Source organism: Mesoplodon densirostris, chromosome 4 (genome assembly GCF_025265405.1).
Source record: "Mesoplodon densirostris isolate mMesDen1 chromosome 4, mMesDen1 primary haplotype, whole genome shotgun sequence".
Classification (NCBI taxonomy): domain Eukaryota; kingdom Metazoa; phylum Chordata; class Mammalia; order Artiodactyla; family Ziphiidae; genus Mesoplodon; species Mesoplodon densirostris.
The window spans coordinates 126,457,094-126,471,505 of NC_082664.1; the positions used below are offsets into that span (position 1 = coordinate 126,457,094).

The following is a 14,412-nucleotide window of genomic DNA, read 5'->3' on the forward strand; positions in this document are numbered from 1 at the left end:
TGTGAGCATGTGTGTGATTGCTTACTTCTGGCATTAGAATGTTCTCTTCTTCCCGTTGTCCTTGAGGGTCAACATTTGAGTCATTTATTTTATCTGTTTTTATTTTGGAATCTCTGCTCCCTTATACCACTGTGCTTCTCCTTGCCCCTGTCTGAGTAGTGTTCTTGTATTAATTCAGCTTAATCTTTTATTTTAAATTATTCAATCTTGTTCCTTTATTATGATTTTGTGTCTTGTATATAAGACTCTTTTTTCTTTTTTGGCCATGCCGCACAGCTTGTGGGATATTAGTTTCCCGACAAGGGATCAAACTGGGGCCCGTGGCAGTGAGATTGTGGAGTCCTTACCACTGGAGTGCCAGGGAATTCCCTAATTCAGCTTAACCTTAAAATAGATTTCAACATATCATCTTTATGTAAGTTAACTAAAACCTTCCCAGAATGTTTTAATGCAAACTGTTCCCAAGCCATATACCCTCATCCTTTATTGGCATGTGTTATTCAAACATCAGTATGAGACTTTATGCTTCTTTGTATTAAATTCAACTTATTGATTCTAGCTCTTTATTTCAGATCATATTTTTGGTTCCTGGTTATATCATCTGAAGTATTAGTTATTCTTTCAAGAATTGAATCATTCATAGTTAAGATAAACATAGCTTTTATTTCTTCATTTAAACACTGATGGTGATAAACTCATCTTTGTTGAGTATTTTCAGTTTAGCCCTTCCGATATTTCTGTTAGATTGGTAGGGTGGTATTCTTTAAATGATTCATCAGTTCATGAGTTACTGTGTCTTTCAGGCACCATGTTAGTTTAGGTAGTGAGAATAAGTAGTGAGTGAGAACTCAGTGAGACATGACTCCTGCCTTCAAAGAGTTTTCAGTCTAGAGGGGAGGGTTACACCAGTAAATTATTAGTTCCAGTGTATCTTTTCTATGGGAGAGGTGTACATAGTGGTGTCATCCCCACTTTTCTTTGAGAATAGCATGAGTGATTTGCCCTTAATCGAATAGCTAATAAGTTATAGAGCCTGGGCTCACATTCAGATCTTCTGACTTCTAATTCTGTGCTCTTCCTTTTAAACCACCCAGGACTGGGCCAGGCCACTAGAGACAGGTTCTATATGGACTGTGCTCTGTAAACTCTTAGGAGACTTTTCTCTTTAAACCACATGAAAACTATTTCTGCTGTTATTTTCCATATGCAGTCTTACAATATTCATTAGCTGAAGGATTTCCATTTCCTTTGCACACACTCATATCTATTGGTACATTATAGCTAAGAATACCACCTTATTATTGGTATACTAACTGGGATTACTGCCCTGTCATTTTGAGTAGTATCAATTAAAGTCCAGAAGCAAAATAGTACCCATACTAAACTAATTAAACTAAGTTGTGTAATTGATGGAAACTAACATTTTCAGGGGAATATGAGTGGATTCCATTCATGAGGTAATGGGGTTGACTTTACTGTATAAACCTTTTATACTGTGTATTTATTTAATTGTTTTAGTTTCTAGAATATTCTTTTTTCAAATTGAAGTATAGTTGATTTACAATGTTGTGTTAATTTCTGCTGTACAGCAAAGTGATTCAGTTATACATGTATATATACATATATATATATATATATATACATTCTTTTTTATATTCTTTTCCATTATGGAAAATATCTCAGGATATTGAATATAGTTCCCTGTGCTATACAGTAGCACTTGTTGTTTGTTCATTCTATAGTAATGGTTTGCATCTACTAACCCCAAACTCCCAGTCCATCCCTCCCCTATCCCTATGCCCCTTTGTCACCACAAGTCTGTTCTCTATGTCTATGAGTCAGTTTCTGTTTTGTAGATAGGTTCATTTATGCCATATTTTATTTAAAATTTTTTTTATTTTTATAATTTTTTTTTTTTTTGGCTGGGTTGGGTCTTCATTGCTGCACGTGGGCTTTCTCTAGCTGTGGCGAGTGGGGGCTACTCTTTATTGCGGTGCATGGGCTTCTCATTGTGGTGGCTTCTCTTGTTGCGGAGTATGGGCTCTAGGCGTGAGGGCTTCAGTAGTTGTGGAGCGCGGGCTTCAGTAGTTTTGGCTCGCGGGCTCTAGAGCGCAGGCTCAGTAGTTGTGGTGCACGGGCTTAGTTGCTCTGTGGCATGTGGGATCTTCCCGGACCAGGGCTACCCATGTCCCCTGCATTGTCAGGTGGATTCTTAATCATTGCACCACCAGGGAAATCTCTGCCATATTTTAGATTCCACGTGTTAATGATATCATGTAGTATTTGTCTTTCTCTTTCTGATTTACTTCATTTAGTATGATAATCTCTAGTTGCATCCATGTTGCTGCAAATGGCATTATTTCGTTCTTTTTTATGTCTGGGTGGTATTCCATTGTATATATGTACCACATCCTCTTTATCCATTCATCTGTTGATGGACATGTAGGTTGTTTCCATGTTTTGGCTATTGTGAACAGTGCTGCTGTGAACATAAGGGTGCATGTATCTTTTTGAATTATAGTTTTGTCCAGGTATATTCCCAGGAGTGGGATTGCTGGATCATATAGTAATTCTATTTTTAGTTTTCTGAAGGACCTGCATACTGTTTTCCATAGTAGCTGTACCAACTTACATTCCCACTAGCAGTGTAGGAGGGTTCCCTTTTCTCCACATCCTCTCCAGCATTTGTTATTTGTAGACTTTTTAACGATGGCCATTCTGACTGGTGTGAGGTGATACCTCATTGTAGTTTTGATTTGCATTTCTCTAATAATTGGTGATGTTGAGCATCTTTTCATGTGCCTACTGGCCATCTGTATGTCTTCTTTGGAGAAATGTCTGTTTAGGTCTTCTGCTCATTTTCGATTGGGTTGTTTGTTTTTTTGTTGTTGAGTTGTATGAACTGTTTATATATTTTGGAGATTAAGCCCTTGTCTCTTGCATCATTTGCAAATATTTTCTCCCATTCCGTAGGTTGTCTTTTCATTTTTTTTATGGTTTCCTTTGCTGTGCAAAAGCTTGTAAGTTTGATTAATTTTGTTTTTATTTCTATTGCCTTGGGAGACTGACTTAAGGAAACATTGGTACAATTTATGTCAGAGAATGTTTTGCCTATGTTCTCTTCTAGGAGTTTTATGGTGTCATGTCTTATATTTAAGTCTTTAAGCCATTTTGAGTTTATTTTTGTGTATGGTGTGAGGGTGTGTTCTAGCTTCATTGATTTGCATGCAGCTGTCCAACTTTCCCAGTACTACTTGCTGAAGCAAATGTCTTTTCTCCATTGTATATTCTTGCCTTCTTTGTCGAAGATTAATTGACCATAGTTGTGTGGGTTTATTTCTGTGCCCTCTACTCTGTTTCATTGATCTGTATGCCTGTTTTTGTACCAATACCACACTGTTTTGATTACTGTAGCTTTTTAGTATTTTCTGAAGTCTGGGAGAATTATGCCTCCTGCTTTGTTGTTTTTCCTCAGGATTGCTCTAGCAATTCTGGGTCTTTTATGGTTCCATAATAAGATTTTGGATTATTTGTTCTAGTTCTGTGGAAAATGTAATGGGTAATTTGATAGGGATCGCATTAAATCTGTAAATTGCTTTGGGTAGTATTACCATGTTAACAATATTAATTTATCCAAGAGCATGGGGTATCTTTCCATCGCTTTGAATCCTCTTTTATTTCCTTTATTAATGTTTTATAGTTCTCAGCATATAAGTCTTTCACCTCCTTGATAAGGTTTATTCCTAGGTATTCCATTTTTTGGGGGGGGGGGTGCAATTTTAAAAGGAATTTTTTTCCATTCCCTTTCTGATATTTCATTGTTAGTGTGAAGGAATGCAACTGATTTCTGAATGTTAATCTTGTATCCTGCTACTTTGCTGAATTCATTTATTATATCTAGTAGTTTTTGTGTGGCGTTCTTAGGGCTTGCTATATATAGTATGTCATCTGCATATAGTGACAATTTTACCTCTTCCCTTCCAATTTGGATACACTTTCTTTTTCGTATCTGATTGCTGTGGCTAGGACTTCCAATATTATGTTGAATAGAAGTGGTGAGACTGGGCATCCTTGTTCCAGATTTTAGAGAGAAGGATTTCAGCTTTTCATCATTGAGTATATTGGCTGTGGGTTTGTCATGAGTAACTTTTATTGTGTTGAGATATGTTCCCTTTATACCCACTTTGGTAAGTTTTTATCATTAATGGATGTTGATTTTGTCAGGTGGTTTTTCTGCATCTATTGAGATGATCATGTGGTTTTTGTCTTTTGTTGATGTGGTGTATCACATTGATTGATTTGCATATGTTGAACCATCCTTATGAATTTAGGATGAATCCCACTTGGTCATGGTGTATGATCTTTTGTATATTTTGTTGGATTCAGTTTGCTAATACTTTGTTGAGAATTTTTGCTTCTATATTCCTTAAAGATACTAGCCTGTCATTTTCTTTTTTGGTGGTATCTTTGTCTGGTTTTGGTATCAGGGTGATAGTGGCTTCATAGAATGTCTTCGGGAGTGTTCCCTCCTCTTCAGTCTTTTGGAAGAGTTTGAGGATTGGTAAAAGTTCTTTGTATGTTTGGTAGAATTCACTTGTGAAGCCGTCTGGTCCTGGATTTTTGTTTGTAGGGAGTTTTTTTTTTTCTTTTAATTACAGATTCAATTTCACTTCTAATGATAGGTCATTTCAAATTATCTGTCATATTCTTGATTAAATTTTGATGGGCTGTATGTTTCTAGAAACTTGTTCATTTCTTCTAGGTTGTTGAATTTGTTGGCATATAATTGTTCATAGTATTCTCTTATGGTTGTTTTGTATTTTTGTGGTCTTTGTTGATATTTCTCCTTTTTCATTTCTTATTTTGTTTATTTGGGTTCTCTCTCTTTTCTTTGTGGTGAGTCTGGCTACTCACCACAAAGAACAGTTTGTCAGTTTTGTTTACGCTTTCAAAGAACCAGCTCTTCATTTTATTGATTTTTTTTCTATTTTTTTAATATTGATATTTTTTTTCTATTTTGGATTCTCTCTCTTTTCTTTGTGGTGAATCTGGCTCTATTGTTTTGTGCCCTGGTATGTCATCAGTCCTAGAGAATATTACATGTGCACTTGAAAAGAATGTGTATTCTGGGTTTTTTGAATCCTGAAAATATCAGTTAAGTCTAACTGTTCTATTGTATAATTTAGGATATCTGTTGCCTTATTGATTTTCTGTCTAGAAGATCTGTCCATTGATGTGAGTGGGGTGTTAAATTGCCTACTATTATTGTATTCCCATCAATTTTTCCTTTTATGTCTGTTAGTATTTGTTTTATGTATTTGGGTTTTCCTATATTAGGTACATATATGTTGATGAGTGTAAAATCCTCTCCTTTTATTGATCCTTTTGTCATTATATAGTGTCTTTCTTTATCTTTCTTTATGGCCTTTGTTTTAAAGTCAATTTTGTTTGACGTGAGTATTGCGACCCTCACTTTCTTGTCATTTCCGTTTGCATGATATGTCTTTTTTCCATACCCTCACTTTCAATCTGTGTCCTTTGCCCTAAAGTGGGTGCCTTGTAGGCAGCATATCGTACTTGTTTTTTTATCCAGTCTGCCACTCTGTCTTTTGATTGGAGCATTTAGTCCATTGACATTCAAGGTAATTATTGATAAATATGTATTTATTGCCATTTTAAACCTTGTTTTCCAGTTGATGCTGTGTTTCTTCTTTGTCCCTTTCTTTTTTGTTTTTCATTTTATGGTTTGATGATTTTCTTTTATGTTTGTGTTCTCTTCTTTTTGGTTTTTGTGAATCTATTGTAGGGTTTGTTTGTTTGTTTGTTTTTGGTTTTTTTGCGGTACGCGGGCCTCTCACTGTTGTGGCCTCTCCCGTTGCGGAGCACAGGCTCCGGATGCGCAGGCTCAGCGGCCATGGCTCTTGGGCCTAGCCGCTCCACGGCATGTGGGATCTTCCCAGACCGGGGCACGAATCCGTGTCCCCTGCATCAGCAGGCAGACTCTCAACCACTGCGCCACCAGGGAAGCCCTATTGTATGTTTTTGATTTGTGGTTACCCTGTTTTCAAATGTTAACTCCTTACTATATCTGCTTGCTTTAGACTGACAGTCTTATAGGCTTAAATGCATTCTGAAAAAAAAGAATCTACATTTTCTTACTCTCCTCTCCCACATTTTATGATTTTGATGTCCTCTTTTATATCTTTATGTTTATCCTTTTACTCTTCCTTGCATTTATCATCTCTTTCACAAATTGATTAAAAAAATTTTTTTTTCTATCTGTGTACTGGCTTATTTAAGTGATTTACTTTCCAATTGTGATTTCCTCTTTCCTATATCTTCTTGCTTCTTTTCAAATTAGAGGAAACCTCTGAATATTTCTTTTAGGTTAGGTTTAGTATTGCTGTATTCTTTTAGTTTTTGCTTCTCTGAGAAATTCTTTCTCTCTCCTATTCTAAATGATAATTTTGCTGGGTAGAGCATTGTAGATTGCAGATTTTTCCCTTTCAAGATTTTTTTTTTTTTTTTTTTGCGGTACGCGGGCCTCTCACTGTTGTGGCCTCTCCCGTTGCGGAGCACAGGCTCTGGATGCGCAGGCTCAGCGGCCATGGCTCACGGGCCCAGCCGCTCTGCGGCATATGGGATCCTCCCAGACCGGGGCACGAACCCGTATCCCCTGCATCGGCAGGCGGACTCCCAACCACTGCGCCACCAGGGAGGCCCTCCCTTTCAAGATTTTGAATTTGTTTTTCGACTCCCTTCTGGCCTGTGGTGCTTCTGTATAGAAATCAGCTGATAGCCTTATGGGGATTCCCTTGTAATTAACTCTTTGTTTTGCTGCCTTTAGAATCCTGTCTTTATGTTTAACTTTTGCCATTTCGATTGTAATATGTCTTGGTGTAGGTCTGTTTGGGTTCATTTTGTTTGTGACCTTCTGTGCTTTCTGTATCTGGATAACTGTTTCCTTTTTTAGGTTTGGGAAATTTTCAGGCATAATTTCTTCAAATACCTTTTCAATCTCCTTTTCTCTTTCTTCTCCTTCTGGAATCCCTGTTATGCATAGAGTGACACGCTTTATATTATCCCATGGGTCTTTTTATATTGTTATCATTTGGCTTTCTGTCTGCTGTTCTGATTGGGTGATTTTCATTATTTTATCTTCCAGATCACTTATTCGTTCTTCTGTATTATTCATTCTGCTAGTCACTGCCTTTAGCTCAGCTTTAATCTCGGGAAATGAATTTTCTAATTTTTCTTGGCTCCTCCTTATAGTTTCTAGTTTCTTTTTACAGTAATCTGCATTTCTTTCTGTAGCCTTTCTTAATTCCTTTGGTGTTTTCATTACCTGCTTTTTGAACTCTGTGTCTGTTACACTGAAGAGGTCTGTTTCATTGTTTGGTTTTTAGGGGGATTCTCTTGGTCTTTTAACTGGGAGTGGTTTCTCTGCTTCTTCATTTTATCTATATTTCTCTTACTCTGTGAGTTTAGGAAAAACAGTTATCTACTGTGATCTTGGAAGGCTATTTATATGCAGGAGCATCCCTGTGTAGCTTGTGTGGGTGTAATGTTTTTGGTGCAAGGGCTGCTTTTCATATGGATGCCTTCTGCATCTTTCCTCAGCATGTACTGGCTGTTATCCCCTTGATAGGGGCTGTGCAGATGCTGCAGCTCTTGTGCACTCCCTATCAAAGGGATAACAGCCTGCAATGGCAGCGGTGGCTGGTGCCCACTCCCAGGGCCCACGACGGTGGTTCATGTGTGCTTCTGGATCCCACAGTGGTGGGGGCAGCAACTGGCGCCTGCTCCTGGATCTCTCAGTGCCTGTGGCAGCTCATGCCTGCCCTCAGAGCTCGTGTAGGCTGTGTCCTGTCACGTGATACCATGCACATGGGGAAGGAGGCTCCTAAAGTGGTCCTCCCCTCTCCTTGCATGCCCCCCAACAGTGGCACCTTACCTCTATGGCGGGCCCAGGCTTCTTCCATGTACACCCTTGGTTGTGGCCATACCACACTCCAGCTCCTTCAGGCTATCTCCATGCAGCCAACCCCAGTCCTCTCCCTGGGTCTGACCTCCAAAGCTCCAGCACCCAGCCCCTGCCTGCATTGACGGATGCACGTCTCAGGCTGGGGAGTGCAGGGCAGCCATACTGACTGTCTGTGTAGGTCTCCCTCCATTTTGCCTTCTGCAGCTAGTTGCTACACTTTCCTCCAAGGCTCCGAAGCTCCCCCTCTATCCTGGCTGATCTCCCCGCCAGTGAGGGGACTTGCTAGGGTGTGGGAACCTTTCCTCTTTCATAGCTCCCTCCCAGGGTTGCACGTCCTGTCCTGATTCCTTTCTCTCTCTCTCTCTCTCTCTTTGTCTTTTTCTTTTGTCCTACGTGGTAACATGGAGATTTTCTTGCCCTTTCAGAAGTCTGAGGTCTTCTGCCAGTGTTCAGTAGATGTTCTGTGAGAATCGTTCCACCTGTAGATATATTTTTGATGTATTTGTTGAAGGAGGTGAGCTCCACGTCTTACTCCTCCGCCATCTTGATCACTCTCCAGTTTCTAGAATATTCTTAACAGGAGCTCTAAGCTTTGTATTTCCTTAATTTTTTCCCTTTTTTACTTAAGTTACAATGTGAAGTAACAACTAAATGAGCAAGATAATTAACCCAGAGTTGTTTAAAAATGTGGCTTGTGGGCTATATATACATATACGGTCAGCCCTCTGTATCCAAGGGTTCTGCTTCCATGGATTCAACCAACAGCAGACTGAAAATATTTGGAAGAAAAATTCCAGAAAATTCCAAAAAATTTACATAGTATTCGGTATTTTAAGTATTTAAGAGATGATTTAAAGTATACGGGAGGAAAAAAAAATGGGACGATGTGGGTAGACTAATACGAATACTATGCCATTTTATATAAGGGACTTGAGCATCTGCAGATTTTGGTATCCACAGTGGGGAGGGGGGTCCTGGAGCTATTCCTTCATGAATATTTAGGGATGAGTGTGTATATATATATGTGTATGTATAAGTGCATGCATAAATATATATATTTTTCCTCCCTGATTAGATGACTTCCCAGAATCTACAGGAGTAAAGCGAATTGTTCAAGCCTTGAATGCCAATGTCTGGTCCAATGTAGTGATGAAGAATGGTAAGTTACTTGGGACTGAAAGTCCTGAGGAGCTTTTTCCTCCTGTTCCTTGTAAGTTTTAAATTATTTGGTTATATATGGAAGCATTAGGATTATATGAAATCTGTGGATTTGTTCAATTTTAAGTCCCCAGTTGAAGAGAGAGCCAAAAGAAACATTTCTAAGAATTTAAGATATATGTTTAATAGTTAACAAGAATTTAGAACTTGCCTATAATATGCCTGGCATTGTCTTTGGCTTTGAGAAATACCCCCAAAATTGTAAAACATGAATCCTAGCCTTAAGGAGCTCATAGTCTAGCTGAGGAATCAAAGTGTACACTTTTAAAATGCTGCGTAACTGTGCAAGGCAGTCTTTGATGAGCACAGAATGACTGATGCAAGTAGCAAAGGCAGAGAGGCCAGAGATGTGGCCTTTACTGTGGGCTTGAGTACAGAGAGAGAGAGTTTCAAGGCAAAAGCAGGTCTTGGCAGTTGTCTTCACAGGATGGTCTAGATTTGGGTTGGTGAAGTGGGAGAGTGGCAAACAGTAGAGGAAGCATGGCATCAAGAATAATGGTTGTATGTTCTAGTCACTAGGAGTCTCTCACCTAGCAGTTGGAGATAGCTTAGGAGAGAGAGGCCTGTATTCGAGGCAGGAGAATCTGGGCTTTTTCTTATAGGAAGCAGTGAGTCATTAGAGATTTCTTTTCTTTTGAATTTTCTTTAGTTTTTATATAGCAGGTTCTTACTAGTTATCTATTTTATACATATTAGTGTATATAGGTCAATCCCAATTTCCCAATTCATACCCCCTCCCTGCTTTCCCCCTTGCTGTCCATCCGTACATGTGTTCTCTACATCTGTGTCTCCATTTCTGCCTTGTAAACCGGTACGTCTGTACCATTTTTCTAGATTCCACATATATGTGTTAATATACGATATTTGTTTTTCTCTTTCTGACTTACTTCACTCTGTACGAAAGTCTCTAGGTCCATCCACGTCTCTACAAATGACCCAATTTCGTTCCTTTTTATGGCTGAGTAATATTCCATTGTATAGTATGTACCACATCTTCTTTATCCATTCTTCTGTCGATGGGCGTTTAGGTTGCTTTCATGACCTGGTTATTGTAAATAGTGCTGCAGTTAACATTGGGGTGCATGTGTATTTTTGAATTATGGTTTTCTCAGTGTATATGCCCAGTAGTGGGATTGCTGGGTCATATGGTAATTCTATTTTTAGTTTTTTAAGGAACCTCCATACTGATTTCCATAGTGGCTGTATCACTTTACATTGCCACCAACAGTGCAAGAGGGTTCCCTTTTCTTCACACCCTCTCCAGCATTTGTTGTTTGTAGATTTTCTGGTGAAGCCCATTCTAACAGGTGATACCTCATTGTAGTTTTGATTTGCATTTCTCTAATAATTAGTGATGTTGAGCAGCTTTTCATGTGCCTCTTGGCCATCTGTTTGTCTTCTTTGGAGAAATGTCTATTTAGGTCTTCTGCCCATTTTTGGATTGGATTGTTTGTTTCTTTAATATTGAGCTGCATGAGCTGTTTATATATTTTGGAAATTAATCCTTTGTCAGTTGCTTCATTTGCATATATTTTCTCCCATCCTGAGGGTTGTCTTTTCATCTTGTTTATACTTTCCTTTGCTGTGCAAAAGCTTTTAAGTTTCATTAGGTCCCATTTGTTTATTTCTGTTTTTATTTCCATTACTCTAGGAGGTGGATCAAAAAAGATCTTGCTTTTATTTATGTCAAATAAATACATCATTTATGTGATTTATGTCAAAGGGTGTTCTTCCTGTCATCCTCTAAGAGTTTTATAGCGTCTGGTCTTACATTTAGGTCTTTAATCCATTTTGAGTTTATTTCTGTGTATGGTGTTAGGGAGTGTTCTAATTTCATTCTTTTACATGTAGCTGTCCAGTTTTCCCAGCACCACTTATTGAACAGGCTGTCTTTTCTGCATTGTATATCCTTGCCTCCTTTGTCATAGATTAGTTGACCATAGGTGCGAGAGTTTATCTCTGGGCTTTCTATCCTGTTCCATTGATCTATATTTCTGTTTTTGTGTTGGTACCATATTGTCTTATTTACTGTAACTTCAGAGTATAGTCTGAAGTCAGAGAGTCTGATTCCTCCGGCTCCATTTTTTTCTCTCAAGATTGCTTTGGCTATTCGGGGTCTTTTGTGTGTCCATACAAATTTTAAGACTTTTTGTTCGAGTTCTGTAAAAAATGCCATTGGTAGTTTGATAGGGATTGCATTGATTCTGTAGATTGCGTTGGGTACTATAGTTATTTTCACAATAATGATTCTTCCAATCCAAGAACATGGTATATCTCTCCGTCTGTTGGTGTCATCTTTGATTTCTTTCATCATTGTCTTACAGTTTTCTGAGTATGGGTCGTTTACCTCCTTAGGTTTATTCCTAGGTATTTTATTCTTTTTGTTGCAGTGGTGAATAGGATTGTTTCCTTAATTTCTCTTTCTGATCTTTCATTGTTAGTGTATAGGAATGTAAGAGATTTCTGTATTAATTTTGTATCCTGCAACTTTACCAGATTCATTGATTAGCTCTACTAGTTTTCTGGTGACATCTTTAGGATTTTCTATGTATAGTATCATGTCATCTGCAAACAGTGACAGTTTTACTTCTACTTTTCCAATTTGTATTCCTTTTATTTCTTTTCTTCTCTGATTGCCGTCACTACGACTTCCAAACTATGTTGAATAATAGTGGTGACAGTGGACATCCTTGTCTTGTTCCTGATCTTAGAGGAAATGCTTTCAGTTTTTCACCATTGAGAATGATGTTTGCTGTGGGTTTGTCATATATGACTTTTATTATGTGGAGGTAGGTTCCCTCTGTACCCACTTTCTGGAGAGTTTTTATCATAAATGGGTGTTGAATTTTGTCAAAAGCTTTTTCTGCATCTATTGAGATGATCATATGGTTTTTATTCTTCAATTTGTTAATATGGTGTATCACATGGATTGATTTGCGTATATTGAAGAATCCTTGCATCCCTGGGATAAATCCCACTTGATCATGGTGTATGATCCTTTTAATGTATTGTTAGATTCTGTTTGCTAGTATTTCATTGAGGATTTTTGCATCTATATTCATCAGTGATATTCATCTGTAATTTTCTTTTTTTGTAGTATCTTTGTCTGGTTTTGGTATCAGGGTGATGGTGGCCTCATAGAATGAGTTTGGGAGTGTTCCTTCCTCTGCAGTTTTTTGGAAATGTTTGAGAAGGATGGGTGTTAGCTTTTCTCTAAATGTTTGATAGAATTCACCTGTGAGGCTGTCTGGTCCTGGACTTTTGTGTGTTGGAAGATTTTTAATCACAGTTTCAATTTTATTACTTGTGATTGGTCTGTTCATATTTTCTATTTGTTCCTGGTTCAGTCTTGGAAGGTTATACCTTTCTAAGAATTGGTCCATTTCTTCCAGGTTGTCCATTTTATTGGCGTAGAGTTGCTTGTAGTGTCTCTTAGGATCCTTTGATTTTCTGCGGTGCCCGTGGTAACTTTTCCTTTTTCATTTCCAATTTTATTGATTTGAGTCCTTTCCCTCTTTCTTGATGAGTCTGGCTGAGGTTTATAAATTTTGTTTATCTTCTCAAAGAACCAGCTTTTAGGTTATTGGTCTTTGCTATTGTTTTCTTTGTTTCTATTTCATTTATTTCTGCTTTGATCTTTATGATTTCTTTCCTTCTAGTAACTTTGGGTTTTGTTTGTTCTTCTTTCTTTAGTACCTTTAGGTGTAAGGTTAGATTGTTTATTTGAGATTTTTCTTGTTTCTTGAGGTAGGATTGTATGGCTATAAACTTCCCTCTTTGATCTGCTGTTGCTGCATCCCATAGGTTTTGGATCATCCTGTTTTCATTGTCATTTGTCTTTAGGTATTTTTTGATTTTCTCTTTGATTTCTTCAGTGATCTCTTGGTTATTTAGTAATGTATTGTTTAGCCTCCATGTGTTTGTGTTTCTTGTTTTTTTCCCTGTAATTTATTTCTAATCTCATAGTGTTGTGGTTGAAAAAGATATGATTTCACCTTTCTTAAATTTACCAAGGCTTGATTTGTGACCCAGGATGTGATCTGTCCTGGAGAATATTCCATGTGCACTTGAGAAGAAAGTGTAATATGCTGTTTTCAGATGGAATATCCTATAAATATCAATTAAATCTATCTGGTCTGTTGTGTCATTTAAAGCTTATTATTGCCTTATTAATTTTCTGTCTGGATGATCTGTCCATTGGTGTACGTGAGCTGTTAAAGTCCCCCACTATTATTGTGTTACTGTCGATTTCCTCTCTCATAGCTGTTAGCATTTGCCTTATGTATTGAGGTGCTCCTATGTTAGGTACATATATATTTATAATTGTTATATCTTCTTGGATTGATCCCTTGATCAATATGTAGCGTCCTTCCTTGTTTCTTGTTACATTCTTTATTTTAAAGTCTGTTTTGTCTGATATGAGTATTGGTACTCCAGCTTTCTTTTCATTTCCGTTTGCGTGGAATATCTTTTTCCATCCCCTCACTTTCAATCTGTATGTGTCCCTAGGTCTGAAGCAGGTCTCTTGTAGACAGTATATATATGGGTTTTGTTTTTGTATCCATTCAGCAAGCCTGTGTGTTTTGGTTGGAGCATTTAATCCTTCCACATTAAAGGTAATTATCAATATGTATGTTCCTGTTACCAATTTCTTAATTGTTTTGGGTTTGTTTTTGTAGGTCCTTTTCTTCTCTTGTGTTTCTCACTTAGAGAAGTTCCTTTAGCTTTTGTTGTAGAGCTGGTTTAGTGGTGCTGAATTCTCTTAGCTTTGGCTTGAGTGTAAACCTTTTTGATTTCTCTGTCGAATCTGAATGAGATCCTTGCTGGGTAATCGTGGTTATAGGTTCTTCCCTTTCATCACTTTAAATATATTGTGCCACTCCCTTGTGGCTTGCAGAGTTTCTGCTGAGAAATCAGCTGTTAACCTTAATGGGAGTTCCCTTGTATGTTATTTGTCATTTTTCCCTTTTTGCTTTTAATAATTTTTCTTTGTCTTTAATTTTTGTCAGTTTGATTACTGTCTGTCTCAGCATGTTTCTCCTTCGATATATCCCTCCTGGGACTCTCTGCGCTTCCTGGACATGGGTGACTATTTCCTTTCCCATGTTAGGTAAGTTTTCAACTATAATCTCTTCACATATTTTCTCAGCTCCTTTCTCTTTCTCTTCTCCTTCTGGGACCCCTATAATGTGAATGTTGGTACGTTTAAT

At 37.8% G+C, this 14,412-nt stretch overlaps 1 protein-coding gene across 2 annotated transcripts in view; it reads left to right on the forward strand.

The window, feature by feature from the left end:
• The window catches only part of AAGAB (alpha and gamma adaptin binding protein), a 79,108-nt gene that overhangs the window by 27,247 nt on the left and 37,449 nt on the right, over nucleotides 1–14,412 (forward strand). For both annotated transcript variants that reach the window (XM_060095209.1, XM_060095210.1), the window contains exon 5: nucleotides 9,060–9,143. In XM_060095209.1, coding sequence (XP_059951192.1) covers nucleotides 9,060–9,143 — 84 coding nt within the window. The remainder of the gene's footprint in view (nucleotides 1–9,059; nucleotides 9,144–14,412) is intronic.